We start from the raw sequence: 25,461 nt of genomic DNA, 5'->3' as shown, positions 1-25,461 counted from the left end.
GCGAATATGCAGCAATACCTCTAGTCTTCTCAAATATCCAAGCTAGGCACCTCTCGGGACTCCGATCGGACAAGTGTCTGGATCTGTTCAAGAAGTGCAGAAGAGTAGCATGAGTACAACCGACCCAATATAACAGCAAATGTTGAGCCTAACCCCGATAAGGTAGTGACGAGGCTAATACATCACACCTGCATTACAATCCTATACAGTTAATAAGCAAGAGAAATAACAGGATAGATAACAAGAATAAATACGAGAAATATTAAAATGATTAACTAAAATAAATGACAATCGTGTATCTTAAATATCAACATTTCTCAACAACCCAAATCACGAGGAAGAAACTATATCCATGAAACAACATAGTCCAATCCTCAAATTTGCATAAAAGAAAGAAATGAATAAAAGCATATTAATAGAACGGCAATACCCTTCATGCATTTACCTATTATCCTCACTAGCACGGAAACACCCTTCATGAATATATATATACACACATATACTCTCTTCCTCACCAAGCACAAAAACACCCTTCATGCAATAATAATAATAATGTAAAGAAGCATGCAAACACCCTTCATGCATAAATCACTCTTCCTCACAAGCACAGAATCATACTTTGTGCAATCCACTCATCCTTATTAAGCGTATATAAGATAGTGTCAAATAAGGTGGGAAGCATAAATAACATCAAGAAGAATGATTAAGCATAAAACACCACGTGAACGAAAATCATAAACTTTGCATCAATAAGCAAACCAACATCTCAAGAATGAAAAATTCCTAAACTTCTCAAAAAAGCATAAACACAATTACTAACATGTATGTGAATAATCTAGTAGTTTCAGGAACTGTAAAAGCTACCTCTACCCGCATGCTTTAACCTTGGAGAAGGCATATACACTCATCACCATGCATGTACGCCCCCAAACACATGTAACACGTAGCAAATAGACCAAATTTACAACCTAATTCCCTCAAATCAAGGTTAACCAATACACTTATCTCTTTCAGAAATAAGTCAACTCTCCAATACCGTTTTCCCTTTAGAACAAACCTCCAAACAACTCGAATCTAGTTAGATAATGCATAAGTAAGTCAAAACAAGATTTACAAACTATCCAACTATCAAAAAGTTTCAATCTTTACCTTATTTTAAACAATCAATAAAAAGCTAAACCGGGCCCACATGGTAAAAATCTGAATCCCCATAACCCATTATTTTCTAAGTCCAAATATGTGATTAGTTTCGAGATCCAGCCTCAAACTGAGGTTTACATCTCTAAAATTATCTCTCTTATGTTACTACCAAAAATCTTATTTTTCACTCTTTGAAATCTTAGATTTAAGGTTGAAAATCTATGAAAAATGATGGAAATGAGACAAAACTAAGTTAAAATTGACAACTTTAGAAGTTAGGATAAAATACTCTTCAAAGGTTGCCTCTGATCGAAGTTTAGATCTCAAAAATGAAAGATAATGAGCTAATCTCGAAGTACCTTACCCTTACCAACCCTCATATGTCGCAGGTGCAAAAAGAGTACCATAGGTGCGATAAATGTACGTGCGACACCATCCATCCGCAGGTGCGGTCCTGCATGGGTGTAAATGTTGCAAATGCGACACTCGACTCATACATGCGGACCTCATAAGTGCGACACCTGTAGACTCTAGCCTACCTCACATCTACACTTGGCCACTCACAGATACAACAAAGCACTCGCATGTGAGACGCGTGACTAACCTACCACATTCTCGCACATGCTAAGCAACCCTCACGGGGGCGACTTTGCACCTGACAATCGCATGTGCTTTACCTACAGTACCACCAATAGCAAAACTCATAGAAAATGCCCGAAACTAATTCGAAACTCAATCGAGCCCCCCACTCCACCCTAGTTCAAACATCCCATCGATTGTGTAAATCTCACACAAACTCGCCTGAAAGCTCTGAGCAATAAAACTAACATCAAAATCAAGAAACAACTATCAAACCAAATTTCCAAGTTAGTGAGTTATGAAATTTCAACTTTCAACTATAAGCACTGAACGTCCTCGGGTCACTTGGGACACAAACCAAACATACGTTGAAGTCCAAAATTATCATTCGAAACTATAAAAATTGTCAAAACACCTATCCGAAGTTGTTTACCAAGAATATTGACCGTGGTCAACTCCAACAACATGACAACTCTAGAATTATAATTTCTCTTCCAAAACACATCTAAAATAACCAAAATTGAAATGAACTATACGTACATGTTATAAATAATTAAATGATGCTATTAAAGGTCTAAAATCATGAAGCTGAAATCTAGAACTCAGAACGACCTATCGTATAGTCTTGTAGTATTAGACTTTAGATGGCTAGAGACTGAGACTTCATTCTCTAAGGAAGTGGAGGTCGCTAGGAGGATTGAGCGCATTCATATCTAGGGGAGAGACGTGAAGAGTGACAAGAGGCCTTATCATTATGGTGGTTTCACTGGTGCCTTGTTTGGAGGCAGCTGTCATTTTGGTCGAGGCCAAGCTATTAGGCTAGTCCAGTCAACACTTCAGCTTTTTTGTGGTACTCAAGCGGTCATGAAAATTATGGTCCTTATTCTAAGCTCTCATCATTCAGTAAGTCTCTAGTTCCCATCAACACACAAAGTTTCTATAATGGTGATTCGAGTCATCAAAGACAACTTTAGGCTTAGCTGCGACTCCAGTTGCAGGATTTCTTTGAGTGGGGACATACAGGGCATGAGCATTGCACAAGATTTTGGGTTGGGACATCCCAACAGGTTAGTCAGGCCATTGATTCAGCACCAGTTGTGACACCACTTGCCCAACCAGGAGGGGTGGAGGTCAGCTAGATAGGGGTCATCCTAGAGGAGGAAGACAAACACGTAGAGGTCAGGCTCGTTGTTATGCATTTCTTGGTAGGCCTACGAAAGAGTCTTCTAATGCAATCATCATAGTTATTATCAACGACTATGAGATAGATTGTTTCGGTGTTGTTTGATTTGGGTTCTACTTATTCATATATGTCTTCATATTTTGCATCGCACTTGGGTTGTGCCTTGTGATTCTCTTGATATTCAATTTTTTTTGTCCACGCTGGTGGGGGATTCTATAGTAGTTGATCGGGTGTACCACTCTTTATTCTTACTATTAATGGTTTTGATACTATAGTTGATCTCTTACTGTTGGATATGGTTGATTGGGTGTACCGCTCTTGTCTCTTACCACTCTTGTATGCTGAGTTTGAGAACTTGAGGCAAGGTAGCCTGAGTGTGTGGGATTACCATATGAGATTCGCGTACTTGTCTAAGTATTTTATTTACATGCTGCCCTCTATGTAAATTAATGAGCGCTGATTTATACGGGGCCTTAGTCCCTTGAAATTAATGAGGCTGCTACACCTGCCTTGAATTCTGATATGAACTATGGAAAGATGGTGGAATTCGCTCAAGCCACAGAGACCCATAAATTAAGGAAAAAAATGGAGCGAGAGGGTAGTAATAAGGCCCGATCTACGGGCAACTTTGGTGGTTCTTCTGGTGGCGGCAGGTCAGCCTTCAGTGGAGGGCCGTTAGAGCCATCAGAGTCCTTTGCTTAGTCTTCGGCTAGTGCACCACCATCAGGGCCCAGTCAGCAGCAGCAGTGGAGCCGTTTCAGGCCCAGTCAGGGCAACGGGGGCTCACATCAGCAGGGTCATCATGGTGGTAGATTCCAGTAGTAGAGAAGGCCCTCATGACCTAGGTGTGGAAAGATGCACCTAGGAATATGCTACATGGACTTACCCATATGCTACATATGCAGATTGAGGGGTCATATTCAGAGGGATTATCATTTGTCCCGCCTGGGTGAGGGGCACGGCACGACCAGCCAGTTCTGTAGCTACTACATCAGCAACACCTCCTCCAGCCTCGAGGCACTCCAACACCCGCAGGGCGTGGTGCAGCTAGGGGTGGAGCATAGAGTTCAGGAGGATCCAACTGTTTCTATGCTATGAGGGGTCCCCAGAATTTAGAGGCTTCTCCAGATGTTGTTATAGGTATATTGACTGTCCAATCTCATGATGTATATGCTCTTATTGATCCCGGTTCTACTTTGTCATATGTCACACCTTATGTTGCTATGGAATTTGGGATAGAACCAGAACAACTTTATGAGCCTTTCACCATGCTGCTGCTGAGGAGGGTGATACCCCTGCTGCTAATTCTAATTATTATATCCCTGTGCGTGGTCAGTAAACAGTGGCCGATCTTATTGAATTGTGAATGGTCGATTTTGATGTGATAATGGGTATGGATTGGCTTTATTCAAGTTTTGCCTAGCTTTATTGCTGAACCAGAACTGTTAGGTTCGAATTTCCAAATTAGCCAGTTATTGAGTGGAAGGGTGATGATGTGGTGCCAAAGGGTAGGTTTATTTCCTACCTTAAGGCCACAAAGATAATCAACAAGGGATGTATTTACCATTTGGTCAGGGCTACAGACACCGATTCTGAGGCACCTACACTTGAGTCCGTGCCTGTTGTGAATGAATTTCAAAGAGTATTTCTGGATGAACTCCCTTGGATCCCACCAGATAGGGAGATTGATTTTGGGATTGATGTGATGCTAGACACGCATCCTATATCTATTCCACCCTACCGAATGGCACCGACAGAATTGGCCTTGGGGCGCTCCGGTCATTTTTGTAAGAAAGAAAGATGGGTCACCGAGAATGTGTATTGACTATCGGCAGCTTAATAAGGTAACAGTCAAAAATAAGTACCCAGTGCCAAGGATAGATGACTTGTTTGATCAATTGCAAGGTGCCAGGTACTTCTCCACAGTTGATTTACGATCCGGGTATCACCAATTGAAGATCATGGAGCGGGATATTCCGTAAACAGCTTTCAGAACCCGATATGGGCACTTTGAATTTTTGGTGATGTCTTTTGGGCTAACAAATTCCCCAGTAGCCTTCACGGATCATATGAATCGATTTTTTAAGCCATTCCTCGACTCTTTTGTGATAGTGTTTATTGACGATATTCTTGTATATTCTCGAAGTCGAGAAGACCATGCCGATCATCTCAGGGTAGTTCTGCAAACCCTACATCAGCACCAGTTAAATGCAAAGTTTTCAAAGTGTGAATTTTTGCTTGAATCAGTCATATTCTTAGGTCATGTAGTTTTAGTTGTGAAGAATTGGCCGAGGCCTACAACTCCAACAGAGATTCGCAGTTTCTTAGGCCTAGCTGGATATTACAGAAAGTTTGTGGAGGGGTTTTCTACTCTTGCCTCTCCATTGACTAAATTGACGCAGAAGGAAATTAGGTTCCAATGGTCAGATGCTTGTGAAAAGAGTTTCCAGGAACTGAAAGCAAGATTGACTACGAGGCCGGTGTTGACTCTACCAGAGGGTATAGGTGGATTTGTGGTATATTGTGATGCTTCAAGAATCGGGTTTGGGTGTGTATTAATGCAACATGGGAAGGTGATAGCTTATGCTTCTAGGCAACGCAAGAATCATGAAAAGAACTATCCAACACATGATTAAGAACTTGCAGCAGTGGTATTTGCATTGAAAATTTGGCGTCATTATTTATATGGGGTCTATGTGGATATATTCACGGACCATAAGAGCCTTCGATATATTTTCAAACAGAAGGAATTGAATCTGAGGCAGAGAAGATGGATTGAATTACTCAAGGATTATAACATTGATATTTTATACCATCCGGGGAAGGCTAACGTTATGGCGGATGCTCTTAGCCAAAAATCGATGGGTAGCTTAGCACCCTTGGAGGCATATCAAAGTCCATTGGCCAAGGAAGTTTACCGATAGGCTAGTTTGGGAGTTCGTTATGCAGACTCTAGTGAAGGAGGGGTAATTGTGCAAAATAGGGCTGAATCATCGCTTGTTTTGGAAGTCAAAGAGAAGCAATATAACGATCCATTGTTGGTGCAATTAAAAGAGGGGATTCATAAACATATGACCATGGCCTTTTCTCTTGGCATGAATGATGGTACACTAAGGTACCAAGGGCGACTCTTTTTTCCAAATGTGGATGGTCTCCGAGAAAGCATTATGACTGAAGCTCACACTTCTAGGTATTCTGTGCATCCAGGTTCTACAAAAATGTATCATGATCTTAAGGAAGTCTATTGGTGGAATGATATGAAGAGGAATATGGCGGATTTTGTGGCAAGATGTCCAAGTTGTCAGCAAGTGAAGGCCGAACACCAAAAGCCCGGTGGGTTGGCACAGAACATAGAAATTCCGATGTGGAAGTGGGAACTGATTAATATGGACATTGTGGTAGGATTACCGTGCACTCCGCGCAAGTTTGACTCAATTTGGGTGGTTGTGGATCGACTCACGAAATCAGCACACCTTTTGCCGATTAAGTCTACCGACACAGTGGAGCAGTATGCTCATTTGTATATCAAAGAAATAGTCAAGTTGCATGGCACCCCAGTTTTCATCATTTCAGATCAGGGGGCACAATTCACTGCAAAATTTTGGAAGAAATTTCAGCAAGGTTTGGGTAATCAGGTTAATCTTAGTGCAGCCTTTCACCCACAGACTGGCGGGCAGGCAGAGCGGACTATTCAGACGCTTGAGGGAATGTTGCGCGCTTGTGTTATAGAATTCAAAGGTAGCTGGGATGATTATTTACCACTCATAGAATTTGCATTTAACAATAGCTATCATGCTAGCATTTAAATGACACCGTTCGAAGCTTTATATGGTAGGAGATGTAGATCTCCCATTGGGTTGTCCGAAATTGGGGAAGCAGATTTGATAGGGCCAGACCTTGTACATCAGGCTATGGAAAAAGCTAAAATCATTAAGGAGCGGTTGAAGACTACTCAGAGTCGTCAGAAATCCTATTCGGATGTTCATAGTAGGGATTTGGAATTCAAAGAAGATGATTGGGTATTCTTGAAAATTTCCCACATGAAGGGTGTAATGCGATTTGGTAAGAAAGGGAAATTGAGTCCGAGGTATGTTGGACCATACAAAATCATTCAGAGGATCGGTGAGGTGGTGTACAAGCTTGAGCTACCACCTGAGATGTCATTAGTACACCCGATGTTTCATATGTCTAAGAAAGTAGTTGGAGATCCGATACTCATTGTTCCAGTTGAGACAATTGAGGTAAATGAGAAATTGACTTACGAAGAGATTCCGGTTTCTATTATTGATCGGCAAGTCTGAAAATTGAGAAATAAAGAAATTGCCTCTGTGAAAGTGTTGTGGCGAAACCAACAGGTTGAAGAAGCTACTTGGGAGTCCGAGGAAGAAATGAAAAAAAAGTATCCTTATTTGTTTGAATGACCATGTATTTAAAGTTGTGATCTAGGAAAAATTATATGACTTACTTTTTATGAATTTTATATCAAGTGAACAATTGGCATTAAGGGTGTTCCTTTCTGGATATATATTTCTTATTAGACCACATTTGGTGTTGTTTGGTATTATGTTACGTCGTTGGAATACGTATATGTTGTTAGGATGTGTTTCTGGGGCTCTCTGGTGAAATCTTTAAAAATTTTGGGATTTAGTAAAATTTGGGGCTGCACGAAAGTGGCACGAAACAAACTGAGTTGCATAATATGCTAATGACGGATTTTTACCCTCAATCGAGGACGAATGATCCTTAGCGGGGGAGAATGTAACACCCCGAAAAATTTTGAAGTACTTAAGTATAAAGCCCGGTAAAGTTTACATAGAAAATAATTTTTCATGGTGCCGGACTAGGCTTATGTGTTTGAGGATTGTAGAAATTCTCATGGTGGGGGATTCTATAGTAGTTGATCGGGTGTACCACTCTTGTCTTCTTACTATTAATGGTTTTGATACTATAGTTGATCTCTTACTATTGGATATCGTGGAGTTTTAGGTCATTCTTGGTATAGATTGGTTGTCCCTGTAACATGCTATTTTGGATTGTTACGCAAAGACTGTGACTTTAGCTATGCTAAGGTTTCCTAGTCTAGAGTGGAGAGGGTCCCTCGGTCATTCTACAAGTAGGGTGGTTTCTTTTTTGACGGCCCAACGCATGGTTGAGAATGGGTGTTTAGCATATCTAGCTTACCCTCAAGATTCTAGTACATAGGTTCCTTCTATATATTCAGTACCTGTTGTGAGGGAGTTTCCGGTTGTGTTTTTAACGGATTTACCGGGCATACCACCCGATAGGGACACTGATTTTAGCATTGACATGGCTTCGAGCACTCAGACCATTTCTATTCCTCCATACCGCATGGCTCTGTAACACCCCGAAAAATTTCGAAGTACTTAAGTGTAAAGCTCGGTAAAGTTTGCAAAGAAAATAATGTTTCATGGTGCAGGACTAGGCTTACGTGTTTGAAGAATTTGTCTTGCTCGCCGCGGCTCAGACTTTTTGGGTTGAACAATGCATCGGAAAATAAAGGAACTTTTTTGGCGGAAAAGTGCATTTCTGCGGTCCATTATGCAGCCACAAAATCACTCTACGGACCGCATAATGGTCGTAGAGTGAGGCAGTTAATTGGGTCAGTTGGAAGCAACTATGCGGTCGACTATGCGACCATATAACTGTTATGCGGTGCATTATGCGACCACATAATAGTTATGCGGACCGCATTGTGACCGCATACACAGACTGTTCTTTTGGCTATTTTGTAACGAATTATGCGACCGATATGCGGTCCGCATATCGGTTATGCGATCGCATACCTTGTTCCGGAGCTCCATTTTTGGATTTTTAAAACCCGACCCTATTTCATTAAATACACTCGTTGGGCCATTTTTGAGACATAATCTGATATTTTAGAGTGAGAGAGAGAGTGACCTAGAGTGAGAAGGTGTTCTTCAAAAATATTTCTTCAATTCTTGCTCAAGTTTTGGAAGATTAAGAAGGGAAGCTCACTAGTTCTTCATCCTAGAGGTAAGATTCTACACCCTAAACCCTAATTTCGAAAATTTTTGAAAAAGGGTAACTAGCAAGATAATTTTTGGGCATGAGAGTTGTTTATTTTACATACATGTGTTATCAAAGTGTGTAGGAAGATTGTTGAGCTAAAAAGGGAAAAGATTGGGTTGTGGGATGATGGAATTCTCCATAAAAGGACCTTGGAACCTTAATCAACCATTAGTGTTTGATAAAATGCTCAAATGAGCTCGAACCATGATCACCTTCTTAATTTTGATTGAAGTTGCTAAGAATTCCGAAACATTTAGAGTGTAAGGAAGCTCAAGTGAGGTATGTTGGCTAAACTCTTCTCTTAGAATTGAATCACACGATATTCATGTAAATTATGAAAGTCCCGAGTGATTCATTATGAGACTGTCCATTCCGAGTAATATTGGGTTGAAAGATATATATTCAACAAGCATCCTAAATGCTTTATTCCTATTATGTTACCAATTGAGGATGTGTTAAAATACGGGCTGTGCATTAATAATGTTTCGACTTTAAGTCAAGTTCAAATGAAGGCTATTATGCCAACTTTTATGAAATATCTCTATGTGCATTAGACTCTAAATTGCTCACATGTGTACTACACACTTTGATTTGAGTTGTATTTGTTATTGATGATGATAATGATATTTGAAATTGATAAGGTGAGCATGAAATACTGAATATGGCCAACATGCCAAAAATGATCTTATAATTATGGCCACTAGTGCCAATAAAATAAAAAGATACAAAAGTATTGTAAAATGCGATGATTGATATTAAAAGGTTGATGTCTCAAATAAAACAGCCTAGCCGATCGGGTCGTGATCGGGCACCATGCCGCACACATGGTGGTGATTGTGCTGGAAATTGTAATTGAAATTGTGATTGTGGTCGATGTCCCTAATGGATAGCCTAGCCGATTGGGTCGTGATCGGACTCCGTGTTAAAGACGGTGGTATTGATATAGAGAGTAATTGTTGTTGATGTCTCTAATGAGATAGCCTAGCCGATCGGGTCATGATCGGACTCCGTACTGAGAATACGGTGGTACTGGTATTGTGGACAATGGTATATCGATACTAAAAATCTCCCAATGTGAGATATGAAAATTTATTTGAACACTGTCTTGATCCTAAATTGAGGTTTGATGTTAATTAAGGCTTCCATTGATATTATGATAATCTTATTTGTATTATTTGTCATTCTATTGAGAGGGTGTTTAGTTATACATACTAGTGCTATTCGAAAGTACTAACGTCCCTTTTGCCGGGGGCGCTGCATCTTTCAATAGATGTAGGTGGTTCTACAGCAGGAGATATTGGTCAGTGATAGCAGTGCACCTTCTTCCCAGCTGACTTGGTGAGCCCCACTTCATTCCGGGGTCGTGAATCTTTTGTACTTTATGTATTCTCTTTGAGGTATAGCCGGGGCTTTGTTGCCGGCATTATCATTGTACTCTTCTTTATCTATAGAGGCTCCGTAGACATAATGTGGATTGTGTATTGGTGCTGGGAAAGACAAACTATGCTATGTTGTGGTTGTATTACTTGTCCATTTGAGACTTTAAAAATGGTGAAACTTATGGTAAGAAATTGGTAATTGCAGACATGAGCACTTTATTATTTAATTAAGGAAAACATATATTCTCTTTATTCATGAATGTGTTTGGGTAGAAGGAATCTAACAAGCTTGCTCGGTCGGGTTCACTCGGTTGAGCGCCGGTCGCGCTCCTCGGTTTTGGGGCGTGACAGGCTCCGTTGAGTTGAAAGAGTTGAAGGAGCAGCTACAAGATCTACTTGATAAGGGATTTGTTAGACCGAGTGTTTCTCCATATGGTGCACCAATGTTATTTGTGATGAAAAAGGACGGTTCCATGAGGATGTGCATTGATTATCAAGAGCTGAACAAGGTTACTATCAAGAATAAGTATTAGTTTTGTATTAATGATTTCTTTGATCAGCTTCAAAGTTCCAAGGTGCTTTCCAAGATTGATTTGACTTCTAGCTATCATCGGGTGAAGTTTAGGGATTCGGATGTCCCTAAGACAACTTTAAGTACCCGATATTATCATTATGAGTTCTTGGTGATGTCATTTGGGTTGAGAAATGTTATAGTGGCTTTCATCGATTTGATGAACCAGATGTTCAAGCCTTATTTGAACTCTTTTGTGATTGTATTCATTGATGATATTCTGGTCTACTCTCATAGTAGGAAGGAACTCGAGTAGCACTAGAGAGTAGTACTTCAAACTTTAAAGGATCAGAAGCATTATGGCAAGTTTCCGAAGTGTGTGTTCTTGTTGAACACAATTGCATTCTTGGGTCATGGTGTGTCAGGGGATGGTATCAAGATGTATCCTAAGAAGATTATGGCGGTCCATAGTTGGCGTAGAACCACTTAAGCTATAGAGATTTGGAGTCTCCTGAGATTGGCAAGTTAATATCGTGTCACAACCCAAAATCTCACCAGAGCCGTGTTGGCGCCTAACAGTGCTTGCTATGCAACCCAACAACCAATATGCAGAAATAAACTCCAAGAGTAGTATTAAATATTCTCAATAGCAGAATAGAATAAATAACTGAAGTCAAAATAGCGATACAACGAAAAACCATCCCAAAATCTGGTGTCATCGAGTGCATGAGCTCTATTAGAACAAGTAAATATAATGTTTTAAAAAAATACAATATTGTATGAAAGACTAAACAGTAATAACATGATATAAAAGAGGGGACATCAAGGCATGTGAATGGAACAACAGTGCTACCTCAAAATCTCCAACTAGTCTAGATCAGACTCACTAGCAACTACCGTGATCAGCAACACCTGAATCTGCACATAAAGTTTAGAGTATAGTATGAGTACTATTGACCCCATGTACTCAATAAGTAGCAAGCCTAACATTGAGCTGAAAGTAGTGACGGTCATGGCAAGGTTCAATACTCACTTTCAATAGCCAACAATAATAATGACAAAATAATAATAGCTAAAGAATAAATAGCTCAATAATATCATGTTAAACTCGATCACATTAAGAGGAAAATAATCATACATTCAAAATATATCAGTCAAGGCATCGAATTTAAAGACATCAAATATCAAATAGCATGAGGAAAATACTAGTATATGCATACATGAGAAGTACTCATGCCAAAATCATGAATATCACAGTTTAACCATCAGGTAAACATAAATTTAGAACATGCATATTGCCTGGGACAAATACACCTAAACCATAGTCTCAGCACGCTCACGGTGCCTGGATCAAGGCACCTGAATCATCACACACACTCACACTCAGCACTGTACGTTTGCTTTACATAAGCACCTAACTAAGCAGATATCAAGTTCCTGCACTGACAGGATTATACCTCAGTCCGGGGGGAGGGGAGAAGGGTGTATCCTAGCCCAAACACTGATCAGATCAAATGTCAACGATTAATACCACTCAGTCCATTATGGGTCTTGACGCATTGTCCCCTAACAATCAATATCAACACGTCTCAATGGCCCAAGATCAGCCATCAATCCGCTCAAGTCTCAACATGCTCACATCGCACAGTACCATAATAAAAAAATATTACACGGAATATACTAACGTGCTACAACTAAGGTCAAGCCGTGTCATAAAAATGAGGACAACAACAACGTATGAGATGACATATAAAGAGTGCACAGAGAGGGATGTAATACACGGATATAATATCATGACTGAAAATATGACTACAGTTAAGGCAAAGAGCTTTACATAGCAAAACAGCCATATCATATCTCAAACAGATAAGCACATAACCTAGACCTAATTTATAGCATGAATAATAGCTCACATTGTCATACAAGTTGTAAAAACATGGTATTAAAGAAATATGATAGCAAAATAAGGCATATAATAGCCTAGAATCTACCTAAATCATGAATAATCACTGTGTGTGCGTATGTGCTTGTCACCTCGCATATGCGGCTCCCCCAACATATAGCACATTATTGACTACGAGAAAATACACTTAAGGCGAGCCTAGGTATGATATTTACCTCAAATGCACGATAACCAATACTCCAAAAATCCCTTGCCTCTCAAATCGGCCTCCGAACAGGTCAAATCAAGCAAAAATTAACTCATTAATGTCAAACAAGGTTATAGGAGCAAATTCCAATCAACAAAGCTTTGATCTTTGTTCAATTTCAAAAAAGTCAACCCCGGGCTCACATGATCAAAACCTGAGTCAAGGGATAGATCCCGACTACCCATACCTCCACGAGTCCAAAAACGTGATTAGATTCCAAAACCGTGTCCAAATCATAGCTCAAATCTCTAATTTTCATTTGCTTAAGTTACAGGAAAAACTGCCAAATTTCTCTCAAAATTCCATGTTTTTGGGTGTTAATAATCCATGTAGATTCTTGTAATAATACCAGATATGTGTAGAAATCGCTTACCCCAAAGCCTTGTGGGAAAATCACCAAGCCAAAATCACCTCTCCCATGTTTAGGGTTCTAAATATGAGATGCTGAGCAAAAATCCTGAAATGGCTCTATAAACACAGCTATAGGTGGCGCATTTGCGACCAGGGGTTCATAGATGCGACTCTCGCAAATGCGACCAAAGGCCTCAAAAATGCGAACTAGGCCCAAAGCAGCAAATGCTTGAAATGCAACCAAGAACCTCGCAAAACCGACCAAACATTGCAAATGCGAAGCACCCTTCGCAAAAGCGGATGTTGCAATTGCAACACTAGCTTCGCATATGAGAAGTTGCTATTCAAAGCCATACATCGCAAATTCGATGAAAAGTCCACAAATGCGTACCTAGTATATACGAGTAGAATATCACATATATGGTGTCTACAACACACGCGAATTTCACGACCCAAATTCCCACCTTAAGGTCATTGTGGAGCCTAGTCGTACTTGCTAAGAAAGTCAACTCACAATCCACAAAATAAAGTCAATTTCCTTTAATTATCAGTGACATATTATAAATAAATACAAAAATAGTCCAAAAAATTAACAATGCCTCATATAGTCATTACATGGAGAAAATAGTACAACCCCCAAGACTAGGTGGCACAAGTAGACGAGCAACTACAAAAATAGAATAAGTCTATATACATAACAAAGTTGCTTGAAATGCAAATAGACAGTAAACAGTAAAAGAACAGGGACTCAGGCACTATGAGTCTCTGTGATACAGCCTAAGCTCAGCGGGAGGCTTCGCTAGCTCCAACCTGAGAATCTGCACAAAATGTGTGCAAAAATATAGTATTAGTAAACCATAATCGATACACAGTACGTATCAAGTCTAAACTCGAATAAGTAGTGGCAGGGCAAGATACATCCGAATACTTACAAATACATATATAAATAACATAACTTAGAACTAAAATAGTAGATAACGTCATGAATAATTGGAATCAAGGATATCAACAGTCAAACAGTATTAAACATGCTTTTCCAGTACAAGCTATAATCATAACACTGCTCAGACATTGTATTTAAAGATAGCATGCCCAAACAACAGAGTTGGGGCTCCCAACTAGCATATAAGGATTTTAAGTAACAATTAGCATCTAAATGAATGCATTTAAGTGAGTTAGGAGTATCTATGCATGATCAAACCGGTACAAGATCCATGTACCACGACATACAATCCATGCATCACCAAAACCCGATACAAAATCCATGTATCGACCCAGTACAAAATTTAGGTATTGACCATGCTCACAAGGTCCAAAGTAAAATGGGTAATCACCTGACTTCGGAGGGATGGATCAAAATCCAAGTGCAAAGAGGAGCTTATTAATATCTCACTCATAATTAAATATTCGATCATCATGTCCTATGCGCCATAATCGTAGATCATCTGCACGCCTTACCTTCTATGCCAAATCCCTAGTCCGAATCAAGTATAAATATATAAAAATGTATGCATGTGTTCGAGGATTATAGATAAAGGATGGACAAAGACCTAATAAAAAATATATGGATATGTGCTCATGGAATTTTTATGTGACTACGGATGATTAAAACTATTCAACATATCAAGAATAAGTTCCCATGCATTTACAAATAGTTATAAACCTAGGCCAAATCTAAGTGTACATTGCTTATCTATAATGAAGTGGTGAATTTGTTCTTCACAATCTCCCACTCTCGAAGTCTAGGGTTCAAAATATGATAAAGTGGGTAAAAGTCTCGAAAGCTCAACTTAAGTATTCTTCCCAGGTAAAAACATCGCGATCGCAGGACCTCCTTCGCAATTGCGACGACCAAAATCTGCCCAGTTACTACTCCCACTTCGCAAATGCGGACACCCAACCACGAATGCAGTGCACTACCTTGTTATGCCTATGTGATCATGAGGCATTCACCACGAACGTGAAGCAAACAATAAGCCTAACCATAAGATTTTGCGATCGTGACCCCCGCAAGAAAACGCAGAGCACTGGACCTCAGTCCTTCGAGATCGAGGCCCTACTCACGCAAATGTGAAGAGTAAAATCCACGTACCAGCCTCCCCCACTCCGTGATCGCAAGCCACCCTACACGATCAATAAGAAACACCTTGCACCAGAAAACCAACAGTCTGAAAACAAGGAGAAATCACACCCGAGCCCCCCAGGATGCCGTGCAATCATGCCAAAAAGTCCCAATACCTTATGCAAACATGTCCAAGGGCTTGAAAAACCACAAATAACATCGAAGCCAAGAATCGATGATCAAAATTACTCTCTTAAACTAAAGAACTTCTAAATTACAACCAAGTGTCCGATTCAAGCCTAGCCAATGCGGATTTTAATAAAATTTTTCACACAAGTACTAAATGACATAACAAACCTATACAAATATTCCACAATGACAATCGGACTTCGATATCATCAAAGTCAACCTCCGGTCAAATCCATGAACTCTCCAATCTTACCAATTGCAGCTTTTCGGCAAATAGAGCAAAAACATCCTAGGAACCACCATATATAATTCCGGACATACGCCTAGGTTCAAAATCACCATATGAAACTATTGGAATCATAAAACACCAATCTAAGTTCGTTTACACAAAAGTCAACCCTAGGTCTACTCTTACAACTTAAGCTTCCAAAATGAGACTAAGTGTGTCAGTTCATACACAACCCTTCCCGAAAGCCAAACCTACTACCCCTGCAAGTCATAAAACCACAAAAACACATACGAGAAGTGTTAGATTGGGGAACATGGCTTAAATACATAAAATGACTGGCTAGTTGTTACATTTTCCCCCTTATAAACAAATGTACGTCCTTGAATGAGATTAAAAACATTCCTTGGAATGCCAAAAAGATGAGGATATATGCTCCGCATATCATGCTCGGTCTCCCAAGTCACCTACTTGATCGGATTACCTATCCAGTGAACCTTTACCGATGCAATATCCGTTGACGTCAGCTTCCAAACTTGCCTATCCAAAATGGTTATTGGCTCCTCCTTGTAACACATGTGAAATTTAACACATGTGACTAATCATCATGATAATTCTGAATCATAGGAACACGAAACACATGACGAACTCACGATAAGCTGAATGGAAAGGAAAGCCTATAAGCCACGTCACCCACTATCTCCAAAGCCTCAAATGGATCTAGGGCTCAACTTTTCCTTCTTCCCAAACATCACTACACCCTTCATAGGCGAAACTCTGAGAAGAACCCTCTCACCGTCAATGAAAGCCACATCACGACCCTTCATATCAGCATAACTCTTCTGCTTGGACTGCGTTGTACAAAGATGATCATGAATGAACTTCACCTTATCCAAATCATCACGAACCAGATCGGTGCCCACAACCTAGATTTCCAGGCTCAAATAAACCCATCAAAGAATGATGTTGCCTTTCCCATATAAGGCCTCATACGGAGCCATCTGGATACTAGACCGGTAGTTGTTGTTGTAGGTGAACTCTACAAACAGCAGAAATTGCTCCCACTGACCCCCAAAATCAACAACGCATGCTCTCAACATATCCTCCATGATCTAAATGGTCAGGTCGGACTGCCATCCGTCTGAGGCTGAAATGTAGTACTCAACTTTACCTGCATGCCCAACTCATGTTGAACAGCCCTCCAGAATGAGATGTAAATTGAGTGCCCGCAATCAAACAATCTCTTTACGATATATCTGAGCCAACTGCTCAAAAGCGTAGGAAGTCATGACTGGAATAAAATGTACAGACTTTGTCAGTCTATCCATAATTATCCAAACAACATCAAATCTCCTCAATGTCCGTGGCAACCCTACCACAAAATTTATAGTGATACGCTCTAACTTTCACTCCGGTATATCTAACCTTTGGAGCAAACTGCCTGGTTTTTGATTCTCATACTTGACCTTCAAATAATTTAGACATCGTTCATCATGCCCAACAATGTCATTCTTCATCCTTCTCCACGAATAATACTGCTTCACATCTTCGTAACGCATGGGTGAATAGAATACTGCGAATTGTGAGCTTCCTCAGGAATCAACTCCCTCAAACCATCCATATTAGGAATACAGATCTAACACTAAAGCCTCAATACACCATCATCACCAGTAATCCCCCTTGGCACCACCTCGCTTCACTGTGACCTTAAGGAAAAGAAAGTTGGGATCATAATGTAGTTATTCATAATCCGGGTAGTTATTTGGCCATTAAATGCCTTATTTTTCCATCATGATTATTTAATATCCTGTTTTTCTCCACTTGTATGACTACACGGGATATTATTCGTGCTAAAAATCATGTATAGGACATTTGCTTATTTATTTAGGCATGATAGTGCTATTGTTGATAAGTTGAGATATTTGTAAGCCGTAGTCATACTTTTCAATAATGATATTATATCCACGTGTTGTATCACCATTTTTGTATATTTCTTACATGTTATCTCAATTATTAGCATCCTTACTTGTGTGACATGGTTTTAGTGTATTTGTAGCAAGTTTGCATAATCAATATGGTATATTAATTTTCATACTGAGAGATATTGGCATATTGAGATATGAGTGGATTAATGACAGAGCTGGGGTCATTGAGCCGTATTTGTATAAATATTGAGGTGACGCATATGTTAGGCCCCATATTTGTCTGAGTTGTACTCCTAGTGAGGTGACATATGCACCAAGCTATTTTGTCTTTGTTATGATGATTCTTGACTTTTTTTGCAATCAGCGCTTGGGCTAGGATCCGCCCCTCCGGAGTCAAGTGATACCCTGTTGTCTTTGGGCCCTCTGAGTGTAGGAGCACATTACGTGCTATGTGAGGGACTTATGTCAGTTACCCGTACAGTGCTGAAAGTGTGATCCTTGATATTCAAGTTGTGATCCTTTAAGTGTAGGCCCTCTGAGTATAGGAACATGTTATGCATACTTGATATTCAAGTTGTGAGCCTTTGTTTATTTGGCATGTATATCTAACATGCAGGCATAAAGTTATATTATTCCTCATTCTAATTGGCATTCGATGTCTCTACTTGATGTTTAGAGCTTGAAATGACCATTCTATCTTGATAAATACCTGTCTAAGAAAATTCTGTGAAAGTTGATGCCTTGACCATTATATTTGAAAAGCATGTCTAGTTTTTCTCCTGTTGTGTTAAGATGAGCCTGTATTATTTGGTATGCTTTTCTTTTTATGTTGAAATTATGCTATTATTGTTGTTATTGGTTGTGGAATGTGAGCATCGGACCTTGCACTAATCGTCACTGCTTTCAGCCTGAGGTTTAGCTTGCTACTTATTGAGTACATGGGGTCAGTTGTATTCATACTATACTCTGCACTTTGTGTGTAGATCTAGGTATTGCTGGTAGCGGTGGTTGCCATTGAGCTGTATCTAGATTTCCTCGGAGATCTCGAGGTAGCATTTCTGTGTCGTTCGCAGGCCTTGAAGTCCCCTATTTTATCTTATGTTCTTACTTTTCAGTCTTCCAGACAGTATTGTATTTTGTTCAAACATAGTATTTAGTATTATATAGTGCTCATGCACTCGGTGACACCAAATTATGGGGTTGATTCATTTGTATTTATATTTTAACTTCAGTTATTTTAGTTATTCTATTTTTAGACTATTTCATATACTTATTCAAGTATATTTCTACGTAGGTGTTGTTGGCTTGCCTAGCAAGTGGTGTTAGGCGCCATCACGGCTCCGGTGGGAGTTTGGGTCATCATAACACTCTTGCTCACAAAATTAACCTTCGTGTAATCCACTCTTCCTCATCAAGCATATATAGAACAATACTAAACAAGGTACGAAGCATAAATAACATCAAGAAGAATGATTAAGCATAATAAACCACATGAGAGATAATTATAACCTTTGCACCAATTAGCAAACCAACATCTGAAGAACCAAATTGTCGAAATGTATCAACGAAACTTTAACACAACTATTAACATGTACGTAAATAATTAAGTAGTTTCACGAACTATTAAAGAATAAGAGAATAATATATACGAAGCAGACAAGACATGAATAAGGCTAACTCGACCCCCATGCTTTAACCCTAGAAAATGCATGTGCGCTCATCACCGTGCGTGTATTCCACCCCTGATACATATAGAACATAGCAAATAAACCCAATTATAAACCAATTCCTCTTTACGAAACAAGTCAACACTCCAATACCCTTTTGTCTTTAGAACAAGCCTCCAAATAACTCAAATTAAGGAAAATAATGCTCCAGTAAGTTAAAATAACATTTAGAAACTATCCTAGTATCAAAAAGGTTCAATCTTTTCCTTATTTAAAAAAGTAAATAAAAAGTAAACATAGACCCACATGGTCGAAATCCGAATTCAAGACCAAATCCCGATTAACTTTCCCGACTCAAAATATGTGATTAGTTTCGAGATCTGACCTCAAATTTAGGTCTAAATCTCTAAAATTAACTCTCTTAAGTTACTAATTCTAATCTTTAAAATCTTAGATTTTAAGGGTGAAATTTATGAAAAATCATAGTAATAAATAAAAACTAAGTTAAAATTACTAAACTTATAAATTAGAATGAAAAACATTTCAAACGTTTCCTCTACTCAAAGTCTAGACTTCAAAGATAAAAAAAAATGAGCTAAACTCAAAGTCCCTTAACCTTACCAGCCCTCAGATGTCGTAGGTGCGGATGGAGTACCGCATATGTGACAAGCATATGTGCGACCCCATCCATCTGCAGGTTCAGTCCTACATGGTTGATAATGTCACAAAAGTGACACTCAACTCACAGATGCGGACCCTGTTGACTCCATCCTACATCGCAATCTGCGCTGGGCCACTCATATACGCGACCATTGTAGATGCGACAAAGCACTCGCAGGTGCGACGCCTGACTGATGTCCCTTATTCTCATAGATGTAAAGCAACCCTCGCAGGGGAGACTTCGCACCTACGCACCTGATCATCGCAAGTGTGATACCTATATCATCAGTAATAGCAAAACTCATAGAAAATGCAAAAAACTCACACGAGCCCCCGGGCCCCAGTCAAACATCCTAACAAGTGTACACAAACTCGCTTGAGAGATCTAAACATAAAAAATAACATCGAAATCACAAATCAAGAATCAAACAAAAATTTCCAAGTTGATAAACTCAAATTGATATTCCCTCAATTACTATACTGCTGGAATCTACTATCCCTGCGCAACCTACACAAGTTCAAATACCTACTGAGGGTGCAATGGTCCCTCCAAGCGACATTCCAGTTTCAGCTCCAGCTCGATCTTCTGGTCCCGTTATTTCTGGTGAGGATCTAAGGGGAGCCATACAGATGTTGGCTTAGATAGTAGCCTCCCAGGCCCAAAGATCAAATGTTGCGCATACTTCTTCTAATCAGCCAGGGGATTCCGCCAGTTCCAGGGTGATCAGGTTTCTCCAGTTGGATCCTCCAGTGTTCATAGGTACTAATCCTGAGGAGGACCCCCAGGACTTCATTGATAAGATGCACAAGACCCTCCGAGTTATGCGTGCTTCTGAGATAGAGGGAGTGGAGTTGGACTCTTACCGCCTAAAAGGGGTGGCCTATTCTTGGTTTGAGATACGGGAAGAGTCCCGTGATGAGGGGGTCCCTCCGGCGAGGTGGAGTGAGTTCACCGATGCTTTTAAGGATCATTGTTTGGCTGCCGAGACTAAGGTGGACCATGCTGCTGATTTTGAGAGCTTGAAGCAGGGTAGCATGAATGTGTGGGAGTACCATATAGAATTTACGCGCCTGTCCAAGTATGCTATTCATATGTTGCCTACTATGGAAGCTAGGGTGCACCGGTTTGTCTAGGGCCTTAGCCCATTTGCTAATTAATGAGGCCACTACGGCTGCCTTGAATTCTGATACGAACTATGGGAAGATGGTGGCGTTTGCTCAAGCTACAGAGGATCGCAAACTGAAAAATAGAAGGGAGCGTGAGGATAGCAGAAAGGCCGAACCGCGGGCAACTTGGGTAGTTCTTCTGGTGGTGGTAGGTCGACACTTAGGGGAGGGTCATCAGGGCCATCTCAGTCATTCGCTCAGTCTTCGATGAGTGCACCACCATCCGGGCCAAGTCAGGGCAATAGGGGACCCCACCAGCAAGGTCGGCCTGGAGGGAGATTCCAGCAGCAGTGGAGGCCCCCATGCCTTAAGTGTGGGAGGACGCACTTTGGGGTCTGCTTCATGGACCTACCTATAAGCTACAGGTGCGGTGTGAGGGGTCACATTCAGATGGATTGTCGCTCATCCCGTCGGATCATGGCATAGGTGCGGCGCAGCCAGCTAACTCTACAGCTACTACACGTACAACACCTCCTCCAGCTCGAGGCACTCCAGCACCCGCAGGGCGTGGTGAAGCTAGGGGTGGTGCACAGAGTTCGAAAGGACCCAACAGATTTTATGCTATGCGGAGGCGTCGAGATTCAGAGGCTTCTCCAGATGTTATCATAGATATATTGACCGTCTAATCTCATGATGTGTATGCTCTTATTGATCCCAGTTCCAGTTTGTCCTATGTTACTCCTTATGCTGCTATGGAATTTGGGATAGAACCGGAATAGCTCCATGAGTCGTTCTCTGCATCTACTCCGGTTGGTGAGTCTATTGTGGCCACGTGGGTTTATAGGGATTGTGTTGTCACGGTCCGTGGTCGATACCCCATGGGCGATCTAATTGAATTGGGGATGGTTGATTTTGATGTAATAATGGGGATGGATTAGCTTTACTCATGTTTCGCTAAGCTTGACTATTGTTTACCCTTAAAATTTATAACAATTATAACTTATAATATGGTTCTAAGCACATATGATTTTAGCCCTCGAGTTTGGATACCCTCCAACTGGTTGATTCCAGAACAATTAAAGTATAACAAGCTGATGAACAATAGTATAAACGAGAAAGAGAATTATATTGCTTTCTAACTTGGCAGTTTGATAGCTTGTCTAATTGTATTACCCGTGGGCGGTTTCAAAACGATGCCTAACCTGGACCCCTTCACATTCGAAGCACCGTCTGTGAAGAGGTTCCACACCCCCGATGATGTACCCGACTTTATTATTAGTTCCTTTTCGACCTCGGGTACAAGGGCTTGCGTAAAGTCGGCCACAAAGTCTGCTAAGATTTGAGACTTGATGGTCGTTCAGGGTCGATACTCGATATCGTACCCACTGATCTCGACAGCGCATTTGGCCAATCGGCCCGAAAGTTCGGGCTTATGCAAAATATAGTGAAGGGGTTAAGTAGTGACCACACAGATCGGGTGATACTGAAAATATGCTTTTAATTTCCTAGAGGCGCTTATTAGGGCAAGCGCTAATTTTTCCATGTCTGGGTACCGGTTCTCAACCTCACCTAAAGTTCGACTAACATAGTAAACAGGAAATTGCGTACCTTGCTCTTCTCAAACTAGGACCTCACTTACCGCAATTTTCGAGACTGCTAAGTACAAGTAGAGTTGCTCGTCCACTTTCGGAGTATGAAGAAGTGGCGGGTTCGAGAGGTACCTCTTTAATTCTATTAATGCCTATTGGCATTCCGGGGTCCATGCAAAATTGTTCTTATTTTTGAGCAGTGAGAAGAACCTGTGACTTCTATCTGAAGACCTCGAGATGAATCGGCCTAAGACACTGTTAATCTTTGTACGGCCTTAACATTGTCCACGATTGTGATGTCTTTGATTGACTTGATCTTATCGGTGTTGATTTCTATACCCCGATTTGATACCATAAAGCGGATGAACTTGCCCGAGCCGACCCCGAATGCACATTTCTCCGGGTTTAGTTTCATGTTGTATTTCCTTAGTATATCGAAGGTCTCCTGCAAATGTGTCAAATGGTCCTCTGCTAGCAGGGACTTAACTAGCATATCATCAATATAAACGTCCATTGACTCACCTATTTGCTCTTCGGACATTCGATTTACTAAGCGTTGATAAGTGGCACCAGCATTTTTTAGCCCAAATGGCATTACATTATAATAATAGGTGCCGAACTTAGTGATGAACGAAGTCTTTTCCAGATCCTGCGGGTTCATTTGTATTTGATTGCACTCGGTGTAGGCATCGAGAATACTAAGGATCTCATGGCCAGCCATGGCATTGATCATGCGATCGATATTCGGCAGAGGTAAAGAGTCTTTAGGACATGCTTTGTTTAAATCTTTATAATCTATGAACATTCTAAGTTTATTTTCCTTTTTAGGGACTAAGACTACGTTTTCTAACCATTTGGGATATTTTACCTCTAGAATGGATCCTATTTTGAGAGGTTTGGTTACCTCGTCCTTGATGAATGCATGTTTTACCTCGGACTGGGGCCTTCTCTTTTGTTTTACCGGGCGGAACTTCGGGTCCAAGCTCAGTCGATGTGTAGGGATTTCTGACGGGATCCCTGCCATATCTATGTAGGACCAAGCAAAACAATCCATATTATTGATAAGAAATTTAACGAGTTTTTCCCTGAGCTTGGGTGTTAACACCGTACCCAGGTATACCTTTCGATCGGGTAGATGCTCGATCAGTATGACTTGATCTAGCTCCTTGACTGTCGATTTAGTGGCGTCAGAATCCTCAGGGATTATGAAGGATCGAGGGATCCAGTAGTCATCGTCCTCGTCCGTTCCCTGCTTCCCCAACTGAGTCGAAGCTGGTGGCTGTGGTTGCTATTTACCTTTCTCTTTTCCATCGGACTCTGATCCCTTTGTTGACGAAAGCACCTATACCGGTATTACTTCGTCAACCGCGAATATCTCTTTGGAAGCATGATATTCCCCATGTACCATTTTTACTCAATCCATAGTTTGGAACTTCAGAATTTGGTAAAGGGTTGAGGGGACCGCCCTCAGGTTGTGAATCCAGGGTCTTCCGATTAGTACGTTGTATCTCATATCACCCTCGATCACATGGAACTTTGTTTCTTGAATAGTTCCGGCTACATTTACTGGTAGGATGATTTATCCTTTAGTTGTTTCACTCGCCATGTTGAAGCCATTGGGAATCGGAGCTACGGGTACGATCAGATCTTGTAGGCCGAGCTGCTCCATGACCCTCGATCAAATAATATTGACCGAGCTTCCTGGATCAATTAAAACATGTTAACCTGAATTTTATTCATAAGGATAGAGATTACCAAAGCATCATTGTGGGGTTGTGAGATCCCTTCTGCTTCCCCATCATTGAATGATAAAGTGCCGTCTGGCACATAGTCTCGAGTTGATTTTTCCCTGGTGATTGATACTTTAGTGTGTTTGAACATGGGCATTTGTGGAATATCGACCCCACCAACGATTATGTGAATCATGTGTTGTGGTTGTTCCTGGTCATTTTTCCTATTTGCATCACTGTCTCTGAAATGGCTTTTAGCTTGATAGCTCAAGCATTCTCGAAGGTGACCCTCGTTGAATGGACGGGCCACCTCCTCCCTTAGTTGTCTGCAGTATTCGGTTTTATGACCACGTGTACAATGGTATTTGCATATTTGATTGGGGTTCCTTTGGGATGGATCGTTTTGTCGGGGTTTGGGCCATCTAGTGTCTTTGATTCTCTCAATGGATGACACAATACCTGATGCATCGATTCTGAAGTTGTATTCTCATAATTGTGGTGCTTTTGTGGAATTGGCATGTTTATCGATGCCACTTTTTCTCATGAGCCCTCGAGAGCTCTGTCTTCGATCATTCCTTCGCTCATTTCGGATGGGATTGTATCCTGGGCCGCTGTTTCTACGATCTGCATTGTTTGGTTGATACCGATCTCTGCTCTACTGGGGTTCTCTATCGATATCCCTTTAAGTTTTGCCGACGAGCCTATTTGGATAAGAGGAACCGGAAGGGGTCCCCAATTGATCATCCTCGACCCTAATCTTTGACCGACCAAGGTTACCGCTGGATATTCAATTAAATTCTGCTTTACCTGGCGTGATGCCATCAAACTTTGTTAGTTCAAACCTTGAGTAAAAGCTTGAATAGCCCAATCGTCTGTGATAGGTGGTAGTTCCATGCATTCCATCTAGAACCGAGATACGAATTCCCTCAACATTTCGTTATCTTTTTGTTTCACCTTGAAGA

General features: G+C 40.7%; 1 protein-coding gene across 1 annotated transcript; it reads right to left on the bottom strand.

Annotated features, from left to right (window-relative positions):
- Positions 1-16,531: 16,531 nt before the first annotated feature.
- LOC142168147 (uncharacterized) lies at positions 16,532-17,380 on the bottom strand. The gene is made up of 3 exons (XM_075228811.1): positions 17,247-17,380; positions 16,993-17,086; positions 16,532-16,747 (listed from the first exon to the last, which is right to left on the bottom strand). The coding sequence occupies exons 1-3, from the start codon at positions 17,378-17,380 to the stop codon at positions 16,532-16,534; spliced, it is 444 nt and encodes a 147-aa protein (XP_075084912.1).
- Between the last annotated feature and the right edge of the window lie 8,081 nt (positions 17,381-25,461).

Source organism: Nicotiana tabacum, chromosome 13 (assembly GCF_000715075.1).
Source record: "Nicotiana tabacum cultivar K326 chromosome 13, ASM71507v2, whole genome shotgun sequence".
Taxonomy (NCBI): Eukaryota; Viridiplantae; Streptophyta; class Magnoliopsida; order Solanales; family Solanaceae; genus Nicotiana; species Nicotiana tabacum.
Note: the sequence above shows the minus strand (reverse complement) of the source record. Positions and strands in the feature narration are given on the sequence as shown.